General features: G+C 34.9%; 2 protein-coding genes across 2 annotated transcripts in view; one reads left to right on the top strand and one right to left on the bottom strand.

Annotated features, from left to right (window-relative positions):
- Positions 1-24,179, top strand: part of LOC106662589 (putative fatty acyl-CoA reductase CG5065) — a 46,295-nt gene that overhangs the window by 13,708 nt on the left and 8,408 nt on the right. Inside the window, exons 2-5 of the mRNA XM_014386784.2 lie at positions 4,654-4,839; positions 4,915-5,163; positions 21,128-21,273; positions 22,906-23,015. Coding sequence (XP_014242270.1) covers positions 4,654-4,839; positions 4,915-5,163; positions 21,128-21,273; positions 22,906-23,015 — 691 coding nt within the window. The remainder of the gene's footprint in view (positions 1-4,653; positions 4,840-4,914; positions 5,164-21,127; positions 21,274-22,905; positions 23,016-24,179) is intronic.
- LOC106662591 lies at positions 7,208-8,143 on the bottom strand. Its single transcript, XM_014386787.2, has 3 exons — positions 7,958-8,143; positions 7,362-7,882; positions 7,208-7,292 (listed from the first exon to the last, which is right to left on the bottom strand). Exons 2-3 carry the CDS (start codon positions 7,736-7,738, stop codon positions 7,250-7,252), a joined length of 420 nt encoding a protein of 139 aa, XP_014242273.1. The 5' UTR covers positions 7,739-7,882; positions 7,958-8,143; the 3' UTR covers positions 7,208-7,249.

Raw genomic sequence — 24,179 nt, 5'->3', positions numbered from 1 at the left:
AAATGTTGATGTTAATCTGTTAGATTTTATTACTTTGCGGTGGATAGAGTTTTCTTAGATGTTTTAAAATAAATAAATATCATAAAGTAAAACCTGTTATTCCATTTGTGTAGGTCGTCGATTCTCAGCGTGTTTTGCTTATTTTTCTGGTCTTCCACGCGTATGTTTAAACTTGGAGCCATTTGAGCGTCTCGATTTGTTACTGACTCGGCTTTTATACGAAAACTAAGTTTATCTCCTAAAATGCTAGCGACTCGTTTGTCCCTCAGGTTGTCAACTACAGAATAGGAAGAAAACACACAATACACATATATACATCACCACACTGTACAAATATAAAACCACACATTCAATATCTTCCTCGCGGCGGGGTTGAATCAACTCCATTCTCGCTAATAAATTACTTTTACTCTCCATACGTCACTTACCCGACAGCACTGAATATTTCTTCGGGAGGAGTTAAAATTTATAAATTTTGAAAAAATGTAGAACCTCCTAGACGAAAATTTCTTACATAAAAGGCTTACAAGACACCATGAAAAAATACAATATCTTGTGTATTAACAATAAAAACTTCACGTATGGACATGATCTGTGTGCTGTATGTGTAGACAAAAAGTAACAAGGGATTCTAAATTCTACATTGTGATCACTTTGCCATTGTTTTATTACATTAGTTAATAGTAAATATTGAAAATATTATTATGGTAAAAATGTGTAGAGATTAATGACAGTTAATCGATAGTTAATCAGAAATCGTGAGATGCGGTCTGGTGTGATGTAGGTTTCAGAAAAACATTTTCTTTATCGTGCCAACGTTTCGATCTTTTATTGAGATCATCTTCAGGGCCTGGGATTTACAAACAATGTTTACATTTAACAATTACATTTAGGATGTGGAAAAGTGAATTTTGTTAAATGTAAACATTGTTTGTAAATCCCTGAAGATGATCTCAATAAAAGATCGAAACGTTGGCACGATAAAGAAAATGTTTTTCTGAAACCTACATCACACCCGACCGCATCTCACGATATCTGAATAATTATGGTAAAAGAAGGAAAAAACAATCTATTAAGGAAAGTACATGTAAGGTGTAACAAATAATTAATATATCTTAAATCTTTTATTGTATCACTCGATACTGCGCCTTTAATATATTATAAAAATAAAGAAAAATAAAAACCGATTACCCCGCCTTGCGACACACCTTCCTGCTAGATAGCATTTCGTGCCATTCCTTCAAAACCTGTTGTATTTTACTCCTGGATAATTATCAAGAACAATGAATGGGTGGCAGATTAAAGCTTGAACTTTCTGAAACGATGGTCTTTCATAGGTGTAGTTAATTGATATCTGAATAATAAAAAACATATTTTGAAAAAATTAGAAATTAAAAATTATTAATTATTTGTAAGCTTTGACTTTTATATATAATGGTTAATAAAAAGTAGGATCGTATTTGTAAATGACTTGGTCAATAATGTAATTCGACGGTGTGTTGAAAACGAGATCAAGGCAAATGAAAGGATGCTGGATTTGTCCGAGAAATTTTATTAATTGACAAAATAATAAATGCAGAAGGAAATAATTATACTATTGATATATGTTGTCGCTTATTCTTTCTTCCTTTTCTTCGGCACGGGGTCAAGGACTTTTTTAAGGATGTTTCAACCTTGTCTTGTCACTGACGGCATTGACTCTCCCTTTCCATATACGTTTCAGAATGAATATAGATGACTGTTTTATCGACCGATAAACTTGTTACTTGCGGTGCAGTTGCTTAATAAAAAATATATATATTATTATTTTTTATATGGTGTTGTGGTTAAAATGGCAATTGTGGAACAAACTTGAATTTGACCACATTGTGGCTAAACGGCTAAACAAAAGAATAAATATCTGTATCAGTAAGATTTAACGAACCAATAAATATTCATAAATTAAAAATTGGCGTTTCAAGTAATTATTTGAAATCATAGTTATTCCTCAGGTTTGATTGTTTTCTCGATAGGAGCAACACTTTCCCTAGGGCAATCAATCCGTCTTACAGATAAAATCACACCGACGTTTTACATTTGTTCTGGGCAGGTTGGAAAAAAGAAAGTCGGAGTAATCGGACATAATGGATTCTCTGATAGTCAGACTTGCCAATTCTTACGGGATACAATTATAAACATTTTTTCCATAAGACAACAACTTTCTCTCTATTTCTTCACATATTTGCGAGAATGGAGTGCGGATTTTGAAAAATGTAAAATTTATCAACCGGTTGAAATATCTTGATAACTATGATCGATGAGAATTCCAGATGTTGTGCAAGGACGACCTGCTTTGCAAAAAATTCCTGTTTTCTTTTCAATATCAGTAGCTGTGTTTCTTGGTTTTGCAGTCTGAAAATGTGCGTTATGTTCATAATTATTAGCAAATTAAATGATAACAATCTGCAGAAATTCGACGACAATTTTTTTTTTATTCGTGAGGAAAGTCGGATAAAATTTCCCGGTTAGACCCGATTTTCTTGATGCTAGATAAAAAAATCCATAATGACAAGAGGGCATTGAATGAAACCAGATTTGAAATCCTGTTCCATCGTGTAATCGACCTGCAAAATCTCCTTGTTTGAAGAATCCATTAAAATAAAATGAATTTTGCGCAAAATTTTTTATTCACTCCAATATATTTTTTGGCAAAATTTGTGTGTTTTTCGACATAGTTACAAGTGAATAAGATTAATTGGTTAAATCGCCTTTTTGAAGAGGCTGTGACATTAACTCTTCGGAATCAAACATCCGATCATTATTGATTTAGGTGAATGTGAAGCGTCATGTTGTTTGAATACATTTTTCAAAAAAATAAGATTACATAAATTTTGCAATAATAATTTTTACTATACAAATTATAAATGTTTTTTATATGTATGAGGAAAATCTAAAAAAAAACCAAACAGTATGCGAGGCTTAGCGTAAAACGCTTCGTTTCTCCATAAAAGTGCTGTTTTTATCTTAGATGTCCATGAAATAATAGTTAAGAAATTAATTTAATTATTAGATTTAATTTTCTTAGTTGATGTAAGATTTGCTGCCAGCATTTCCGTATATTAAGAATAAAATAAAATAAATGCTTAGAACTAACTTCACAATAGTTTATTTATGTTTTTTGCTCAAAATAATTCGTATCCTATTTACAAAAATCTGTTTCAAATTTCCGATATAAACTTAAATATTAAATTCAATTAATTATTATTGTTATGTAAGGTTTTGGTTGAGATTAAAAAATCAGTGTCACGAGAGGGATTCGAACCCACAACCTTCAGCTCAATACGCCGCTGCTTTAAAATGGATATATATTAATTTACTAAATCCATTATATTTCGTATTATGATTGACCAAATAACTTCTTTCAATTAATTAATCTTTTTATGTAAGGTATTGATTAAAATGAAAAAGTTAGTGTCACGAGCGGGATTCGAACCCACAACCTTCAGCTCAATACGCCGCTGCTCTAACCAATTGAGCTATCGTGATGCCGATCCACCCGCAACTCACCATCTCAACGTTATTGATTACTGATTTATATAAGCTCAAATCTGCACATGTATGTACATATATATACACCCAGAGAGTTGCGCCTATTATTCATTTACGCCTGTCCACCGGCATTTCCAACTCTTGTAATTTACAATCAATTACCGACAGGCGAGAATCACCCACCTCGGGTGTAGGTTGTCCCGGTCAGATGTCTGTCTTATCCGTCCAGCCGAGGTTGGGCTCTGGGTGCTGTCAACAGCTAGGTCATTTCAGCGTCCAACATTGCTGAACCAAAATCTATTCACGCTTTCGCCCATTCTTAAAAAATATTCTTTACATACCATTCACTTAATTAGGGTGGTAGAGTAATCGATTTTCCTCCATCACCCTTTACAGTTATTATAACTAGCCTAATTGAGGGTTGGTGGGGTACTCAATATTCCACTAGAAGCCCACTTACACTACACATTCACGCCAATAAATACATTCACCCTCAGCATCCGCTAGGGAAATAATACTATCAGTACTATATGTAATTAAACAACCCTGTTTCTCCTAAAATCAAATTAGGGGACCCGGATACTCGCTACCGTACTCAAACACGATTCTCACATCGAGTGACGTTCTTACACGCGCCCTATATGGAGCCAATGAAATGCGCCCGTCATTTACATGGGACACATCGAACAACCTTTCTCCACGTACCGGACACATATGCGGGCTTTGGCCCAAAAGTAAGTGTCCGTATGTCAACTTCCCATGACCCATTCTTAATCAGGTGATGATGATCCTTCTTAGACGAGGGCCACCTATGTACAGGCTCTTACTGGATTAAGAGCTTCTCTGCCGATCCGGCCCACGAACACGGCCACCTTGTCTTAATCCTGCTTTTATGCAATTTTAGCTTCGGAGGGCCGGATCGCAGTGGTTAAGTCCGGAAGTTGAGACGTCCCGGCTTTAGCCGCCTGATTATGAAACTTACTGTTTGGTTATTATATAAAAGTTAACGCCAAAACTACTCTCTATTCTAATTATAAGCTACATTAGATGATTTTTTATTCCTCTTTGGGCTGTCTTCAGTTTTTAAACAAAAACAGTTGCATAATCAAAATTATTTTATTTTAGATGTCCATGAGAGAATGGTACAAGGGGAGGAGCATCCTCGTCACAGGCGGATCGGGATTTATGGGAAAAGTCCTGATCGAGAAATTGCTTAGATGCTGCCCAGGGATCGTAACCGTCTACTTCATCTGCAGGCCCAAAAGGGGCAACAACGTGCAGACTAGGGTGTCGGAAATGTTCAAACTCCCCGTGAGTATTTCCCGTCCATCATTGGATATTTACAATTTACAACTGAATATCTCGATCTTTTATTTATCTCTATAGCTTTTCGAATGTCTGAGAAGAGAGAATCCGGACGTTTTCAAGAAGGTGGTCGCCGTGGAAGGCGACATCACCCAGGATGGCCTCGGCATAGGCATTGACGCGAAGAACGAGATCAAAAAGAGCGTGAGCATCGTGTTCAACTTCGCGGCCTCGCTCAAGCTCGAAGCCGGATTAAAAGAATCAGTTGAGCACAACACTAGAGGATCGCAGAGAGTGTTGGAATTCGCCAAGGAATTGCCAAAGCTAGCCGTAAGTCTCCCCATTTCAGTTATGTTTTCGTTCATCTTATGTAAAGCATCCTACCTTAACCACTATGGGAATGCCTTAACCCACATGCTTATTAACTCCATCAGTAGTAAATTTTTAGCTACATTAAAATAATAATAATTTCATATGATTGCTATTAATGCTGCTTACATTATATGACAGGGAATGGGCTAATTGTCCTATCCCATAAAGGTAATAATAAGTTTTTTTCAAAATATAATTTACAATTGACAAACTATATATACTGCATGTAATAATATATGAAAATGGCTGTAGGTTTGATGGGAGAATCTTGTCGATGTTGTTATTTTATGACCACCTAATATAGAACAATCAATGATTGAATAAAAACTGGCATATGTCTGAAACATCTAAGTATTATACATTTTAATTATTTAAATATTATTAAAAATTATTTGTGTTTGCAACAGCGTAATCAATTGCAAATTTGCCAACATTTAGTAAATTTTGTTTTGACAGAATTAAACTAAAAAAAAAAATGTGTGGTGATTAGTGACCGTTAGTCGATGATTATTCGGAAATCGTGAGATGCGGTCTGGTGTGATGTAGGTTTCAGAAAAACATTTTCTTTATCGTGCCAACGTTTCGATCTTTATTGAGATCATATTCAGAGCCTGCTATTTACAAACATTGTTTAAATTTAACAAATACATGTAGGATATGGAAAAACTGAATTTATACAATGCAAAATATATTTTTTATATTCAATCAAAGTATTTCTTCTCACTCAAAGCGTTTGTTTTCTGTGTAATTGTGCCATTCTTGCATGTCGTGTTGAGAGTGCCAGTACTGTCCCAGGCTCTGAAGATGATCTCAATAAAGATCGAAACGTTGGTACGATAAAGTAAATGTTTTTGTGAAACCTACATCACATCAGACCTCATCTCACGATTTCTGAATAATCTTTAAAAAAATATCTAAAAATACAGTACAGCTCTGTGACGTTATGATGAGACTGCTGGTACTCTTAAAGAGAAAATGAAAATTCTAATGGGGGTTTGCCAATGAAATTATTCTTTGGTCTACCAACGGCATTTTCTTTGTTTTTTTTTTTCTTTTTACGTAAAGTATCGCCAAGATGCAGTGGTTTGGGTACTTATAAACGGCATGCTCGTCTCAAGCAACTGATGGTTCACCTTGTTTCGCCTCTATGTTGCGAAATGTTTCACCTCAGGAAAATGGTTAACCTGAGACGGTGTTTCACAAGTACTGAACACACAGAATCTTTCTGTCTTCTTCGTCAAAAACATAGATCCATCAGATAATGGATTATGTCCTTAGTTCAATGGGATGTATTCCAGGCATGTGAAAAAGTTCATCAAGACTTTATTGAAGTCTATCATTGGTAATTACAACATTTGGCATTCAGCACTGCCAGGCTGGTACTGGCCGAACGCAAAGAAATCACATATGCATGGCACTCATAGCCTGGCTTGATAATTATCGAAGACTAATAACAGCAAACATCTCTGTCTATCAACAATGTTGAGATAGTATTAAGGCAGAAAGTGTATGTCAGGGCTAGAATGATAGTTGGACTGCAGACCACAGAGACTTGGAGCGGCAGAAACAAGCCTGGTCCAAGAGGAAGGAAGAAACAGCAGAACATTGGAACTTGTTCTTTGTTGTGTGAAGGATAATGGCAGGCTGAGATCCCTAACTAAGTCCAATAATAGTCATGAAATAAGGTCGTCAAAAGGCCGACACTTTTTAACAGTAACATTGGGCCTGGGATTTACAAACATTGTTTAAATTTAACAAATACATGTAGGATGTGGTTGTAAATCCCAGGCCCTGAAGATGATCTCAATAAAGATCGAAACGTTGGCACGATAAAGAAAATGTTTTTCTAAAACCTACGGTCACACCAGACCGCATCTGACGATCTCCGAATAATCATCACTAACGGTCACTAATCACCACACATTTATTTATATTTATATTATAGAAGTATTTATATATTTTTTAGTCTTATATTAGAAAAAAGTCTAAATAATTAGAAAGGCTTTATTTGATACGAAATGTTGGTCTTGATTGAGGTAGAAATTCACTGTTTAGCTGGGGGGAAAAGTAGAAATTTATCCGCATCTCTGAAATCACAATGAAATTGTTAAATTATAGTTACAAGTGTAGACTGCAATAATTTGATATTGACTCACTTATCGAGAGTAGGGCATCCATTCACAATGTCGAACATGAGTTGTGATCCACCGAATCTCAAAGCAGCCTCGCCGGTGGCTAATGTTACATCGTTGAATTGTTGAAAACCGCATGCTTTTACTATTTCCTTAAGCGTTTCCTCATCCATATTTTCGAGTATCTCAAGGTTGGGTCCGCTGCATTTTTTAATTATTTCAGATAAATCAAGTTTCACGCCGAATCTACGCTTTCTTAGTTCGGCATATTCTCTTTTCTTTCTCTCTTCAGCTGCTCGCCTTTCTTTTTCTTTTTGTCGCCTATCTTCTCTTATTGTCAAAAAAGAATTGAACAAGCAATAGGCAAATCCAACAGCACTTGCAGCCGCGAAAAAATTCATTTCTTTAATGTGTTTTATTTAAGAAAGCAAATTGGTCTTAGGGATGTGATGAATAAGTACAATGTATATACTTTATGCACTGCGTAACACGCAGTTGTATTTAATTTCCTATATCAAATCAAGTGATGTTGTAGTTTTAATTACCTGTTTAATGGATAAAATTAATAATTTTATGTCTCGCTGTCAATAAATCTCGAAGGGTTTCAGTAGTACACTTACAGTCACTGCAGGGTATTGAAAATTGAAAAACAATTTAAATCAATATTGTCTTCCAATCTGTCGATCTTGAATCTTCAAATTAGCAAACTCAAGCAATCTCCTTATTAAGTCGGTAACACAAAAGAACAGAGAAAATCGTCTCAATGTATTCACACAAAGAATTACAATTCACTCTCAGAATGTTTCCATGGAGATTTTTTTATAATAAATTGTCGAACAATAACACATGGGTCATCTTTTAAGTTAGAAACGGTAAATTTAAATTTAAAACGGTAAACTGATCAAATAATCAATCTTAAGAATATATACTAGAAAAGTGTAGATCATATAATTTATTTATTAACTATAAAATCGCATATGATAGTGTGATTAATTTAAATAATTAATATGGTCCATGTGTAGTGTTTAGTGACCGTTAGTCAATGATTATTCTGAGATCGTGAGATGCGGTCTGGTTGACGTAGGTTTAAAAAACGTTTTCTTTATTGTGCCAACGTTCCGATCTTTATTGAGATCATCTTCAGGGCTCAAAGTGTTTGTCTTCTGAGTAATTGTGCCATTCTTGCGTGTCGTGTCGAGAGTGCCCTTGCACATATCGTGCTATAATTATACATTTTGGGTGTGCACCTGCAAATTACACTATAAAGTACTCAACTTTTTAAACATGAAAAATTGCTTTACTTGTGGATATTATTAGTAATTTTATGCTAAGTTTCTCTTTTACAATACTGTGTATATTTTTACCGAAAGGATAACATCTTAATTTTACTCCATCAAAAAACGAAAATCCAAAATAATCTCGAAAAGCAATAGTTAAAAAATATCGCGTATTAAAATTTTATCAATATAAAATATTTCAGGACATAATAATAACCATTTGTATGCTGTCTGCACTAGGCTTTCTTATACCTTTTCGTACTTTATCGTTCACATTAAGAGACAGATACAAGATTTTCCTGATGTTATTTGATCTTACGTTTCGGCCTTTCGCCTTCTTCGGTGTAACGACCAAATGTCCGATTTATCACCCCAAATGCTGTAGAGAAACCTCATAATTTTCCTGCGGGTTTGAAAATGCTAAAATAAGTCTAGATCGTATGACAATAAAGCCAGATACAGTAAAAAATAGAAATAATTATGAAAATAGAAATATATATTTTTTGTAATTTTACAGTTTCCCAGTTAAAATGAATGTATATTTTGACAAGAACAACGTTTTAATATTATTTCTTCAGAAAAAAAAATTGAAAACCATTAATTACAGAATATTATAAACATTATGATTTAAAAAAAATATCATTAAAAAAATCAGGGGCGTACAATGTTATTTCTTTTATCCATAAGCTGTGTGCTTAAGGTCATTGATATGTTTTTGGGTAGGAAACCCAATTTTTTCGTGACCCTTTTTGCTTCATCAATTTCACGTTAACGGGGCAGATGTATTGGGTGATGTTTTGGGTTAAGTTGGGTTATGCCAACAACGCCGATAATAAAAGAAATCAACACTACGCCATTAAGCAAATTGGCGTAGCACCTGCAAATTACACTATGAAGTACTCAATTTTTCAGGAATAATTCAAGACATCTATCCTTGAATCCATGGGGCATGTAATAAGGCTTAATTCGAGTCGTTTTAATATCGCTGGCCATGGGATAATAATTAACTTTTTAGACACCATCAAACAAATAGGCATGCTTCGTTGGAGAACCTCGATTTCGTGTAACGTCGTATTTTTTAAGACGGTGAAATACACGCGCAAATTGCCATTGTAGAAGCCAACTGGAAGATGCTTAATCAAGTTTTTTTTGAGGGGAGAGGGAGAAGATAAACTTTTAAAACAATAAATCTAAATTGCATTTCAATTACATGAAGAAAACCAGGAATTTTTTTGAACCAGGAATCTAACTAAAATCTATAAAATTCCCAATTGTTAAATTTTTGAAAGCTATAATCTGCGAAAACTCGGGTAAAATTACATATTGGTTTCACTTGCGCTGTGTTTCCCTTTTTCTTTCCAAGTGCGGAAATAACTAACTGGTTTTTTGTAGGAAGTGGGCATCTTGATGAACCTCCTGGAAACAAGCCAACTTCAATTAAATCGACCTTTATCCCACATAATTTTACTGTTTTGTCAAATATATTGCGAAGTGCTGCACATGAAGAATGTTGTTTTCTTGCAAGCAAATTAAAGAAAAGCCAATGCAAAATCTAATTATGCAACTCATATTAGGAACAAAGCGTTTAAAAATTTAGGATTCGTACTCAGGCAAACAGTTGACCAAGAACCGTTTTGCAATAAAATCGCTTTGTTAATCACTGCCGCGCAGTCACCAAGAGTATGCCAGTGTTTTTTGTCGCCGGGTTCTTTAGATGGGTCTTACATGATAGAAAGGGTACAGAGAAAGGCCAAGAAATACCTGTTTTACAAGATATGCAATCACAGGAAGTGCCATCATTGCCTCTATGAAACCAGACGTGCTCTAGTAGTCCTGGATTCTCTGGCAGATAGACGAGTTTTGCCTTCCGTTATATTTCTGTGGAAGAGTCTAAATAATTTTTTAATTTTTCATTGACACCCCGGAGATATTGTCTTATATAGGCTTTAAACAACGGACCCATGAATTATTTGGTACAACGGCACAGGATCAAATACGGGTTAGAGTCCTCAATCTACACAGCTGTTCCTAACATAAATAAATTCGGTATCAGTGCCGTCCCCCTTCTCCTCATCCGTATGTTTAAAAACAATCAATTAATTAAGGTTTTTAAGTTGAGATAAAAAGTCAGCGTCATGAGCGGGATACGAACCCACGACCTTGATACGCCGCTACTCTACCACTTGAGCTATCGTGACTTCGATCCCCTCGGACACTAACTTACCATCTCAACCCCACCTTTTGAATTTTCCCTCCTTTTTGCCATTTTGATTTTGACGCTGACTTTTTATCTCAACTTAAAAATCTTAATTAATTGAATTTTATTAATTGGTCAAGCGGACCACGAAAAATAGTGAATTTAAAAACAATCTAGAACGAGCTTTAGAATGTAAATGAGGGTTTATTTATTACTGTTATTGTGTTATTTATGCATCTATTTATAATAATTTGTTGAAGGCGTGAGAAGCGGCCAAAAATGAGGTAGTTTAGAAAAACAGCTTTTTCATTTTTTTCCCAACGTTTCGACCTTTATTCCGGTCATCTTCAGGGCCTGGGTAAATTACAAAACTTTATATTGAAAATAATTTATAAAATTTATATTTATATCTTAAATTGTATTTTTTCCAATCAATATGTGCTTTATAATTTACCTAGGCCCTGAAGATGACCGCAATAAAGGTCGAAACGTCAACAAAAAAATTAAAAAGGTGTTTTTTTTTAAACTACCTCATTCTTGACCGCTCCTCACAATTTCAACAAATTATGAAACAACAATTCACTAAGAAACACACATTCCTTTTTACAATGTTGATTTGTTTGCTAAAGTGTTAGACCTTCTTTATTCTTTATTTTTGTTTGTATATCCTTTTTTGTATAGTTACATTATAATGATTTATTTGTTGTGTTGTTTGACTGCCCTATGCTTGGGTTACCTGACCTGCTGGGACTGTAAAAAATATAAAAAAAAAATTACCCAACTAGTAACTCTAAAGTTTTTAATTTTTAAAATGGGGATTATGTCCATCTTTTTCAACCTTAAACCAACCTAAAGCTAAGTAATAGCTAATGAATTAAAACCCTATCAATATGGTTTTCATTTAAATTTGTTTCCTTCACTGTCTCTATGCAATAAGAGTTTCTTACGACTATAAAACAAAAAAAAGAGTTAAATAAAAATAAACATGAAAAAAATTGCGTTACTTGTGGATATTATTAGTAATTTTATGCTAAGTTTCTCTTTTACAATACTGTGTATATTTTTACAGGAAGGCTAAAATCTCAATTTTACTCCATCAAAAATAATCTTGAAAAATAATAGTTAAATAATATTGCGGGTTAAAATTTTATCATTATAAAATATTTCAGGACATAATAATAACCATTTGTATGTTGTCTGCACTAGGCTTTCTTATACCTTTTCCTACTTTATCGTCCACATTAAGAGACAGATACAAGATTTTCCTGATGTTATTTGATCTTACGTTTCGGCCTTTCGCCTTCTTCGGTGAACGACCAAATGTCCGATTTATCATCCCAAAAAGACAAAATAAGACTAGATTTTATGACAATTAAGCCAGGTAAAGTAAAAAATAGAAATAATTCTGATGAAATAGGATGGAACAACTTTAATCTAAGATATTTTTTGTAATTTTACAGTTTCCCAGTTAAAATGACTGTATATTTTGACAAGAACAACGTTCTAATATTATTTCTTCAGAAAAAAAATTGAAAACCATTAATTATAGAATACCGTAAACATTATGATTTAAAATCTTAGAAAAAAAAAATCAGGAGCGTACAATGTTATTTCTTTTATCTATAAGCTGTGTGCTTAAGATCATTGATATGTTTTTGGGTTGGGAACCCAATTTTTTCGTGACGCTTTTTGCTTCATCGATTTAAAGTTAACGTGGCAGATGTATTGGGTTATGTTTTGGGTTAAATTGGGTTATGCCAACAAGTTCTTAAAAAATTAAATAAATAAATAACAGCGTTTACTTTATGAATCAATATTATAAATTAACCTGCCTACATTATTAAACATATTATTTTAGAAATTGCAAACTTACTACAAGAGCTTTTTTGTTTATATTATGGTTCAGTAGATACTTTGATAAAATTAATAAAATAAAAAATAAGATATCCTCACTTCATTATTACCTGCAGGGCTTCATACTTAAATATCGTGATTTGGATTTGGGATTTGGAGTGATCTAAGCTCAAATCTACACACGTATTACAGATGCACGTACAGGTTTGGGCCTTTCTCATAGTCCACCGGCAATTCCAGCCTTTGTAATTTTCAATAAATTAACTGCAGGACTCGAGGTTGAGCTCTGGGTGCTAGCAAAAGCTAGGTCAATTCAGCGCCCATTGCAATCATTTCCTAAATCCAAACTCATTCCTACTCTCCCTCATTCTTAAATACAATACAATTAAATACAATTAATTAAGGTTTTTAGTTGAGATAAAAAATTCAATGGCACGAGCGGGATTCGAACCCACGATCCACTAACTTCCCATCTCAACCCTACCTTCTGAATTTTTCCTCCTTTTTGCCATTTTTCAAATGGTTTTATCTCAACTAAAAACCTTAATTAATTGTAATATATTAACTGATCAAGCGGACCACGAAATTAGTGAATTTAATAAGTTTAAAATGAAGTATACCTTCACTAAAGCTCTCCGTGGCCATTTCATTTGTCGCCGAGAATCCAATCCGATTACACGACATTTGAAAAATGGCAAAAAGGAGGGAAAATTCAAAAGGTGGGGTTGAGATGGGAAGTTGGTGTCCGAGTGGTCGAGGTCACGATAGCTCAAGTGGTAGAGCAGCGGCGTATCAAGCCGAAGATCGTGGGTTCGAATCCCGCTCATGCCATTGACTTTTTTTATCTCAACTAAAAACCTTAATTAATTGTAATATATTAATTGGTCAAGCGGACCACGAATTTTGTGAATTCTTAAATACATTCTTTTCTATTTAAATTTGTCCATTACAGCTCGTACTTAAAGCACTTTATATATTTCGTCAATTCAATCTTCAATTTCCAGATCTATCTCACTTACTCATTCTTTCCTATTTACACAACATTCACTCAATTAGGGTGGTAATTGATATTCCTCTATCAACCTCCACACATAACTAATATATTTGAGGGTCAATGGAGTACTTGATATTCCTCCATAGGTCCAAACACTACACTTTCGCGCCAATAAATACATTCACTCTCAATACACGCTGGAGCTACAAAACTATCTGTCTTGTATACAATAGAACAACCCTGTTTTCTCCAAAAATCGGAACAGGGGACCCAGGTATTTCTGGCGCCCTCAAGCATGATTGTCATTTTGGATGGTATTCCTACTCGCTTTTTATATAAAGCCAAGGAGTTGCTCCTTTCTATTAGGTCGGAAACATCAGGCAACCGCAAGCAAAAAGGCGATGTTCACCGATGTGATCGAAATAATTGCATGTTTATGGCATTCTAAATTGATCTTGGCCTTTAAATATCATGTTATTATTTTAATATTTTAGATTTTATAACAGTGGTGAATAGGGAAAGATGTTTCTTATATAATTAAAAATTTGACAAACCAAAAAGACGGGTTCACCTGTGGCCATACTTTTGACATATTTTATGCTTTTGTTGTCCGGTCTTCGGTTTTTATTACCATATAAAGTATACATTATGCCACAGTCATGCTTCCACGGGTTAAAATCTCTAGTAAATTATATCGGAACCGGTTTGGTAAAAGTAAAAATCTCTCTCTGTCTCTCTCTCTCTCTCTCTCTCTCTCTCTCTCTCTCTCTCTCACTGTCTTTGTCTTTTTCATCCTTTCTTTTTCCATTCATGCTCACATTCCTTCTCGATCGGTAATTGTTATGGAGGTCGTTCGCGAAAATTGCAAATAATTTGTGGAATTGCGAGAGTTTTGATGCTTCTTCCCCGCCTATTTTTTCGTGCTCTCTCTCTCTCTCTCTCTCTCTCTCTCTCTCTCTCTCTCTCTCTCTCTCTCTCTCTAAAAAAAGCAAAAACTATTTTGACTATTTTGCAAAAACTAACTATAAAAAAGTATTTAGCACGTTTTGTTCATGATATTCTTTCTGAAGAATTGAACAGTTGAGAAGGCAGCAAGGGTGTTTTTGTACACGTACACGATTCCTGGCAGATGTACATCGATGGCCATCGAGGCTAAACAGACAATTTAAATTCATAAAACGCCTGAAACATTGAAAGGACCGACAGTTCCGCAATTATCTGAGGTTGTACGGCCTGTCGGACAAAGCTAAATGCGAAATCGCCTATTAATTCGGAAAGCGGAAAATTTTTTGTTTTCCATTATTAGCAGACAACAAGAACGGCCAAGCAATTTTTACAGTGGTAAACGTGAATATAACAGTAAATTTTCTTAACAAGTGACAAAATAACATCAATATTAAATAAACAGTGGCATAAATTTTGGTTAAATTAGAAAAATTAGTGTTGCAAAAGAAAATGAGAAATTCGGGAGTAGGTATGTGAGAATGAAATAATTTAAAAGGAAAGCTGACAGAATAAGAAGTGGACAGCTTCGATCTCAATAAGTAATAATAATAAAAATTAATTATTCTTTTTATTATTTAGAAATCGTGAGATGCGGTCTGGTGTGATGTAGGTTTCAGAAAAACATTTTCTTTATCTTGCCAACGTTTCGATCTTTATTGAGATCATCTTCAGGGCCTGGGATGATTAAACATTGTTGAAAATTTACAAATACGTGTAGGGTGTGAAAAAATGAATTTATACAATGCTAGAAAATTTTAGATTAAAAAGAAATGAATTTACACAATGCTAGAAAATTTTAGATTAAAAAAACATGAATTTATGCAATGCTAGAAATTTTTTAGAATCAATCAAAGTATTTGTAGTCACTCAAAGGGTTTGTTACCCAGAAAAAAAACACTTTGAGTGAGTACAAATGCTTTGATTGAATCTAAAAATTTTCTACCACAGTATAAATTCATTTTTTAATTTAAAATTTCCTAGCATTGTGTAAATTCATTTCTTTTTAATCTAAAATTTTATAGCATTGTATAAATTCATTTTTTTCACATCCTACATGTATTTGTAAAATTTCAATTTAATCATCCCAGAATCTGAAGATGATCTCAATAAAGAGCGAAACGTTGGCACGATAAAGAAAATGTTTTTCTGAAACCTACATCACACCACACCGCATCTCACGATTTCCCAATAATCATAATATCATAACTTGGTCAAAACAAGTGAGAACATAATTTTTCATGCAAAATAAAATAATATCGGGCATAACTCAGAAATGATCGATCCTATCAAAATTTTTCATTCAGTAAAAGTGTTGGCACTAGCAATCTCAACACGACACGCAAGAATGGCACACTTACGCAGAAGACAAACACTTTGAGCCCTGAAGATGATCTCGATAAAGATCGAAACGTTGCACGATAAAGAAAATGTTTTTCTTAAACCTACATCACACCAGACCGCATCTCACGATTTCTGAATAATTATCGATTAACGGTCACTAATCACCACACATATTCTTTTTATGTAAGGTGTTGGTTGAAATGAAAAAGTTAGCGTCACACGACCTTCGGCTCGGTTCAAATCCGTTCGTGACACTAACTTTTTCATTTCGACCAAGTCCTTACAAAAAAGGATAATTAATTGCAAGAAAGAATTTGGTCAATCAGACCAGTAAACATAATGGATTTAATAAATAATAAAAATATTTATTTTTAAGGACCCATCATTTGAGAAATGTTCAGTTAAAATGTTATCCTTACAACCCTTATTTTAATGATTTTAGCTCATGTTTGATCATAAATAAAAATTCAAAAGGTGGGTTTGAGATGGTAAGTTAGTGTCCGAGTGGATCGAAGACACGATAGCTCAGGTGGTAGAGTAGCGGCGTATCTAGCCGAAGATCGTGGGTTCGAATCCCGCTCGTGCCACTGACTTTTTTATCTCAACTAAAAACCTTAATTAATTGGAAAATATTAATTGGACAAGCAGACCACGAAACTAGTGAGTTTGATCATAACATTCAACTTAAGAACTTTAGATTATGAGAGTATATACATTAATTACTTACCTCCATCGTCATTCTCCAGTAAAACTCGCCTTATTTAAGCTCTGTGTTTTACATACTTTTTAACTGGACAGAAATCTATAAAAACAAACATGCACGTCTAACACCAAGCCGACATATTTCGTACAGCTGAACATGAAAACAATATGGCATAACGAAATAAATGTTCATTGATTGTTTTCAAATTGTGTTTTTTTAGTAATGAAATCCAGGTAGTAAAATTCATTCTCATCGATCAAATTAATCTGCTATAGTCTTTCAATACGATCTTTCGATTTCGTGTTTTCTGATATACACTTTGATTTTCATAAAATAATTATAGTAACCTGACCACAGAGAAGATAGGGCACAGAGGAATTTTGGGTAATGAGAAAACAGACAGACTGGTCAGAGGAGGATGTGCAAAACCAGTGCCCCGAACCTGTACTTGCGATATCAAAAACAAAGAATGGATCCAAACAAAACAAAAGGAGAAGTGGATAAACTATAGCGACGCTAGACACAGTAAACGTATGATGAAACCCTCACCTAGATTGGCAAAATCACTGCTGCAATTGGAGAAGGCCAAATTCAGAGGAGTGGTAGGACAACCAACCGGTCACTGGCATCTGAGAAAGCATCTACACAACATGCGTAAACACAACGATGAACCCATCTGCAGATTATGCAATGAGGTGGAGGAAACCACCAATATCAACTTCAAATGCGAAGCAACAGCTCAATGAAGACTTAACGTAACGTACGGAAAAAACTTAGGGAATCAAATTTCAGCTGCGACAGTCAATGACCTGATACTTCTAAGGAGAAGGTTTGAGTCTATTGAACTGAACTAAGGAACTAGGAAGGTTCAATAAGCCAAAAAGCTGCAGTGCCTGGGGAGTACAAACCCCGCTTCCTAGTATCGTTTTCACCATACCAACCTGACCTAGAAATGATTATTGCATTCCTAGTTGAAGAGGTGTATAAGTAAATTTAAATTTATTTTGCTGTTAATAAAATGTTTTAAAAAGAGTACAGAGAAGAAAGATTTTCCCAAAAGGTTTATTACAAGTAGTTTACATGCCATGTTGAAATGTCAAGGATCAATAATTGCACGTGGAAAATTTCTAACCTGTGTTGTAACCGCCGAAATCGTAGTCAAGGACCGAAGAGGAAGCACAACGGTATCTTAACTCACTGTGTGCTTCAGACATGCACTGTTTGCTTTGTAAATTAATCCAGTTTTAAGAGGTTTGTTAATTTCGTCTGAAAATGAAACCGCCGTTTAGCCCGGAGCGGTGTTTCACAAGGGCAACCTAGGTCAAAACTGGAAATAGACGGTGCATCTTGGGCCGATGATAATAACGGTTCAAAACCAATGTTTCAAAAGAAATAAAACGTGAACCCGGCCTAGTTTCTATTCCGCGTTCTTTCATTCGGGATATATTATGAAACCCATTCCGTAAAAAAAATATTCGTGGCTACTTTCACGGTGTAACAGACCCAGGATTACCCTTCTCTTTTTCCGGTCGAAGCGCCCCCGGGATAATATGAAGAAACCGCGTGGACGAGGGTTAAAAGGTCAGAATCGGCACCGTCCTGTATGATATTTAACAGATGAGAGAAATTTTTAGAAACAACTGTTATTGTAATTAGCATAAGCAAAGCACGAAATTTCACTTTTACCTTAAAAATACAACGGTACTAAAAAAAACCTTGCGCGTTTTCTGATCGGATAATAATGAAGTAATAAAGTCTAATTGTTCAAATTATATATTGTACAATTTTATGCCTATCATTAACAAATTAAAATTCTTAAATCGATAATATTAGAAGCAGTTTTGATCAAAATTGCTTCGGTTTTTAGTGTTACCTAGTTTAAGTTAAAATATTTTAAATACCGACTTATTAGTTTTCTGCCCTTCTAACCTAGAATGATATCTTTGTAATTACACTTTGTAAGAATTTTTTTGTTGAGAACAAACAGCGAATAAAAAGTAGTAGCTGGCATCATAATTTGATTTATAGTAATTTATATTTAGGTTTTAAGAGGAGAGAGGGAGTGAGAGAGAGCGAGAAAGAGAGAGAGAAAAAGAGAGAGGGAGCACGAAAAAATAGGTGAGGGAGAAATAGATAAAAAGAAAAATTGAGTGAGATTGAGAAAAGAGAGAGAGAGAGAGGGAGCACGAAAGAATAGGTGAGGGAGAAATAGATAAAAAGGAAAATTGAGTGAGATTGAGAAAAGAGAGAGAAAGAGAGAGAGAGAGAGAAAGACAGAGTTACATAGGTAGAGAGAAAGAGAGGGAACACGAAAGAATAGGTGAGGGAGAAATAGATAAAAAGAAAAATTGAGCGAGATTGAGAAAAGAGAGAGAGAGAGATTGAGAAAAGAGAGAGAGAGAGAGAGAGAGAGAGAGAGAGNAGAGAGAGAGAAAGAGAGAGAGAGAGAGAGAGAGAGAGAGAGAGAGAGAGAGAGAGAGAGAGAGAGAGAGAGCACGAAAAAATAGGCGGGGAAGAAGTAGTTAAAGTGAAAAACAGATAGTGAATGCGGTAAATGAATAAAAAAATATACATAGGAATCTAGATAGGGAAAAAGGGATAAATATAGTAGATAGATGGATATAGAAAGATAGGGAGGTGGAAAATGAGAGAGAGCGAAAGAAAGGAGAGAGAGAGAGAGAGAGAGAGAGAGGGAGGGAAGGAGAGAGAGTGATAATGAGAGTGATAGTCAGAGAGAGAGTGAGAGTGAGAGAGAGAGAAAGAGAAAGAAAGTGAGGACGGAGAAGGAGTGAGTGAAGAACTACTCGTCCTAAAATGTTAAAGAATGTGAAGTGATAGTATTTTTAAACTTTCTAAGTAATATGATACTTATGTGGTAGTTTCAAATTTTCGAAAATCATAATAATATTAACGATAACATATAAAAAATTTCTAGTATACTTTTATTTGCCCAGTGATATATATATATGGCACTACATAATTAATGAATATATAATTCACAATTACTAATGAAATATATAAAATACTTTAAAAACGAGCTGTAAGGGAGAAATGTAAATATGAAAGAAAGTATTTAACAGTCAGTGAGGATGTGAATGGATGTTGGGAATTTATGAACTGATTGCGTTTAGCGCTGATATGATCTCTTAGCAGTTTATAGCACCTATGGCCCAACCACGGTGGCTGGACGGACTGCAAACATCCGAGGTGGGTGATTCTCGAGGCCTGCCGTACAAGTACTGTAAAATACGAAAGCTGGAATTGCCGGTGAACTGCGAGAAATGATAGGCTCAACTCTGTAAACAAGCGTTCACATAACATGCATGTGCCGATTTGAGCTTATATAAATCTGTAATCAGTAATGGTCAAATTTATTTAAAATCGCGCTAACCTTTATTACAACTGTCATCACGTTCCCTCCCATAAATATTTAAATTCATATATGGCTTGGACAGGTGGTAAATCCTTTTTCATCTTCCTTTCTATTCAAATCGGCCCGTTGTCCACTAGTGAAACTCTTACATAGGCATTAAATAACAAACTGACCTTCAACCTTTACAACTCGTCCTCTTTTGGAATGATGCAATTTTACTGTGTCTATAACAGGTGTCTATAGGTAGAAAATCGTCAGCCTGTAAAAATACGTACGCTTTCTGAGTGGAGAAAACCATAATTGCATTTTATGGTTTGGGGGCCTTTTTAAGCATGAAACATAAACGATTATGTTAAAATCGAGCAACGCATTTTGAGTAATAATTAAACTCGAGTTTATTGCACGGTCTTCCTCTATTCACTTAACGCTCCGTATCGTGGTTAATTTAATAACTCATATAACAAACTGGACCACTTTCGTCGGTATGAACCGAGATCGGGGAGATAAACAGAACAATTATTTAGAACAATGTGTTCATCCACCATAAACGGAACGTAAATTAAGTGTTCAACTTCAGCAGTAATCGGTTAAATGCGCCAAGGAGAAACATAAAAACTAAAAACAATATTTTCATGTTTAAATGTTTTTGTAAACGATCCCGTGTTTAAACGGCCTGGATTTTTATTAGGAGCCGGGTCTGTTTTACTATCTATGTTTCAGAAAAATTTTGATTATACAGTTTAAGCTGACTTTCACTTTGGCACGGTTCCGTAATAATTCCCTTAAAAAAAAAAAAAAAACGTAAAGGCGTAGGTGTTTTAATGGTAATTGACATTTCGCCCAGGACATTTTTGCCCGTATAAAAATAATCTTTGTGAGTTTATGCAATATATGCACGTGCGCCTTAAATGGACAAGGGATCACAAATTCACTGAGATTTTTGCTTAAGAGGGAACCTCCAACATAGGCTACGTGTTTCATGGATTTAACAACAAATTCATTACAAATAGACTGATCAATGTGATCAATGTTGATTTCAAATTTAGGTGTTTCTCCATTTGTCAACGGCATTTTGTCATTGCGAGGAGGAGGTTTTGGAGGAGAGGCTCTACCAGCCACCTGCGGACCCGCAGGACATCTTGGATGCCATGAAGTGGATGGACGCTGATACCGCTGACCTTATCACACCCAAGTAATGATAATTACAAATAAAATTAACATTGATTAAAAGTACTTTAAGATTCAGTTTTTATTTTACGAGGGTTCGTAACAGCAGAGGTTATATCAACCCTCGGGGTGCCGGTGTTGCAAAAAGCCCATTTGTAAGTATGTTCGGTTCGAATGCAGGGCCGCTGGATTAGAACCCGGGACCTTTACCTTACAGTGATGGGCACCGTGTCAACGTCTAAACCGTTGCGGCCACCGACGCCCTTACTTTAAGATTAAAATCTCAAGATATTCAAAAGATTTACAAACACGTCCAGTTTATTGATTTTTTTTAAAACAGTATGCAAAAATTATTAAATTCTCCTAGCATTCAGTTTTAAATCTAACTGGTTTATTACAATTTATGATCATTGTATATATTAAATATTTCTTGATTAAGGAGACTTTTTCGACTTCTTGTCAATTTGTACATATGGACGCTGATACCGCAGCTTTCATCACACCCAAGTAATGATAATTAAAAATAAAATTAACATTGATTAAAAGTACAAAATCTCAAGATATTTAAAAGATTTACAAGCATTTCCAGTTTATTGATTTTTTGAACGAGAGATTTTCCTGATCAAAAATAGATCAATACACAAAAATTACTTAAATTCTCCAAGCCTTCAGTTTTAAATCAAACTGGTTTATTACAATTTATGATTGTTGTTTATATTACAATTAATTAAGGTTTTTAGTTGAGATAAAAAAGTCAATGGCACGAGCGGGATTCGAACCCACGATCTTCGGCTAGATACGCCGCTGCTCTACCACTTGAGCTATCGTGACCTCGATCCGCTCGGACACTAACTTCCCATCTCAACCCCACCTTTTGAATTTTCCCTCCTTTTTGCCATTTTTCAAATGTCGTGTAATCGGATTGGATTCTCGGCGACAAATGAAATGGCCACGGAGAGCTTTAGTGTAGGTATACTTCATGTTAATTAATTAAATTCACTAGTTTACGTGGTCCCTTGACCAATTAATATCTTTCAATTAATTAAGGTTTTTAGTTGAGATAAATGGCAAAAAGGAGGGGTTGAGATGGGAAGTTAGTGTCCGAGTGGATCAAGGTCACGATAGCTCAAGTGGTAGAGCAGCGACGTATCTAGCCGAAGATCGTGAGTTCGAATCCCGCTCGTGCCATTGACTTTTTTATCTCAACTAAAAACCTTAATTAATTGGAACATATTAATTGGTCAAGCGGACCACGAAATTAGTGAATTTAATGATTTAAAATGAAGTATACTTCACTAAAGCTCTCCGTGGCCATTGGATTTGTCGTCGAGAATCCAATCCGATTACACGACATTTGAAAAATGGTAAAAAGGAGGGAAATTTGAAAAGGTGGGGTTGAGATGGGAAGTTAGTGTCCGAGTGGATCGAGGTCAAGATAGCTCAAGTGGTAGAGCAGCGGCTTATCTAGCCGAAGATCGTGGGTTCGAATCCCGTTCGTGCCATTGACTTTTTTTATCTCAACTAAAAACCTTAATTAATTATAATATATTAATTGGTCAAGCGGACCACGAAATTAGTGAATTGAATTGTTGTTTATATTAAATATTTCTTGATTAAGGAACTTTTTCGACTTCATGACAATTTGTATGTATTCCAGGCTGCTTGGAGTTCACCCCAACTGTTACACATTCACAAAAAGGCTTACGGAAGCTCTTATGGCCAAATATGGAAAACAGATGCCGATCGTTGTGTGCCGACCAGCTATTGGTAAATTTTTATTATAATTTTTCTCTTTGTTACGTAAACACGGTGCTGTACGGGTCAAACCATACGAACAGCAGTACACAATACGATGCAATATAAAGAATGTTGTTTTGACGGCTACCTTTGATTTAATAATAACACAATTATTAAATTAAACAAATAAAAGTAATCAAATAACATCACTGCGAATTCACGAATAAACACTATTCTGTCTTCATTTATAACTGTCGGTCTATTTTTAAACGTGTATAATCAAATCAACACTCGATCGTTCAAACAGTCAAAGGCCAGAATATTCAACAATAAAGCAAGTCATCTATTTACGGTATGTATCATAGTCCTTCCATAGATGTATGAGTAATCCGACCAGATTCCCATTTATCTAGCGTATATTGCATCTATCAATTCATTCATTTACATCTATGTGTATACCCTAAGATCCATAGCTCAACTCCTGTGTCCAAACGGGTCGAAGAAATGTTGTTACAGTATTAGTTTTTTACAGTTATGTCTGATTTCAGTCCTAGAAGTCTTCGCAATTGACCAATCGTCCGTTTAGTTCTTGTCGCTTAAGACTTGTGTAAAGAACTTACTGTCGAAGTAGAGTAATAATTGTTTAACATACGTAGATGTTAGTTAGTATTGATGATAATCTATAGACATGGGCAAGTTTGTTTATTCAACGTGAGCATAATTTGGGTACATTGGTTGTTGTGTTGTATCCATTATTGCGTGTAATGTTTTTTTAAAATTTTTATGTCATTGTATTTTTCTATTCGAAGCGCTTTTGTTTTTAGTTTACCTGTCACGTATTTTAGTGCAGCCGTTTTGTGACGCTGGGGGAGATTTGAGTCGACTGTTATGATGTTCTGTATATGTCCAATTGTAATTTGTTGCAAGTTTCAGTCAAGAAAAAAACGTTATTCAGTAAGGAGTTCTCAGGTCTGTCATTATGTGGTTTATGTTGTTGACGTTTACTATGGCGAGTGTCATGAAAGAATCAGTGTGTGATGTGTTTCAGGGAAATAGTTATCTTCAAAGATTTGTAAAAATACTTCTGTGAGCATAACTGAGGTTTTGTTAGCCATTCCTAGTACGTGTTTAGTTAGGTGTGTATGTTTGTCCGTTGAAGTACTTTTATTCTGTTGTCGTCTGCAGTATATTTGC

Source organism: Cimex lectularius, unplaced genomic scaffold (genome assembly GCF_000648675.2).
Source record: "Cimex lectularius strain Harlan isolate CLEC.00 unplaced genomic scaffold, Clec_2.1 scaffold43, whole genome shotgun sequence".
NCBI lineage: Eukaryota > Metazoa > Arthropoda > Insecta > Hemiptera > Cimicidae > Cimex > Cimex lectularius.
The sequence above is the reverse complement of the archived record's forward strand: the minus strand, read 5'-3'. Positions and strand labels throughout refer to the sequence as shown.

Bases quoted from the DNA above. Each gene is read 5' to 3' on its own strand.
- LOC106662591 (XM_014386787.2), bottom strand. From the start codon at position 7,738: ATGAATTTTTTCGCGGCTGCAAGTGCTGTTGGATTTGCCTATTGCTTG. The intron at 7,293-7,361 runs GTGAGTCAATAT...TTGTGATTTCAG, and splicing joins GGATGCCCTACTCTCGATAA to AGATGCGGATAAATTTCTAC.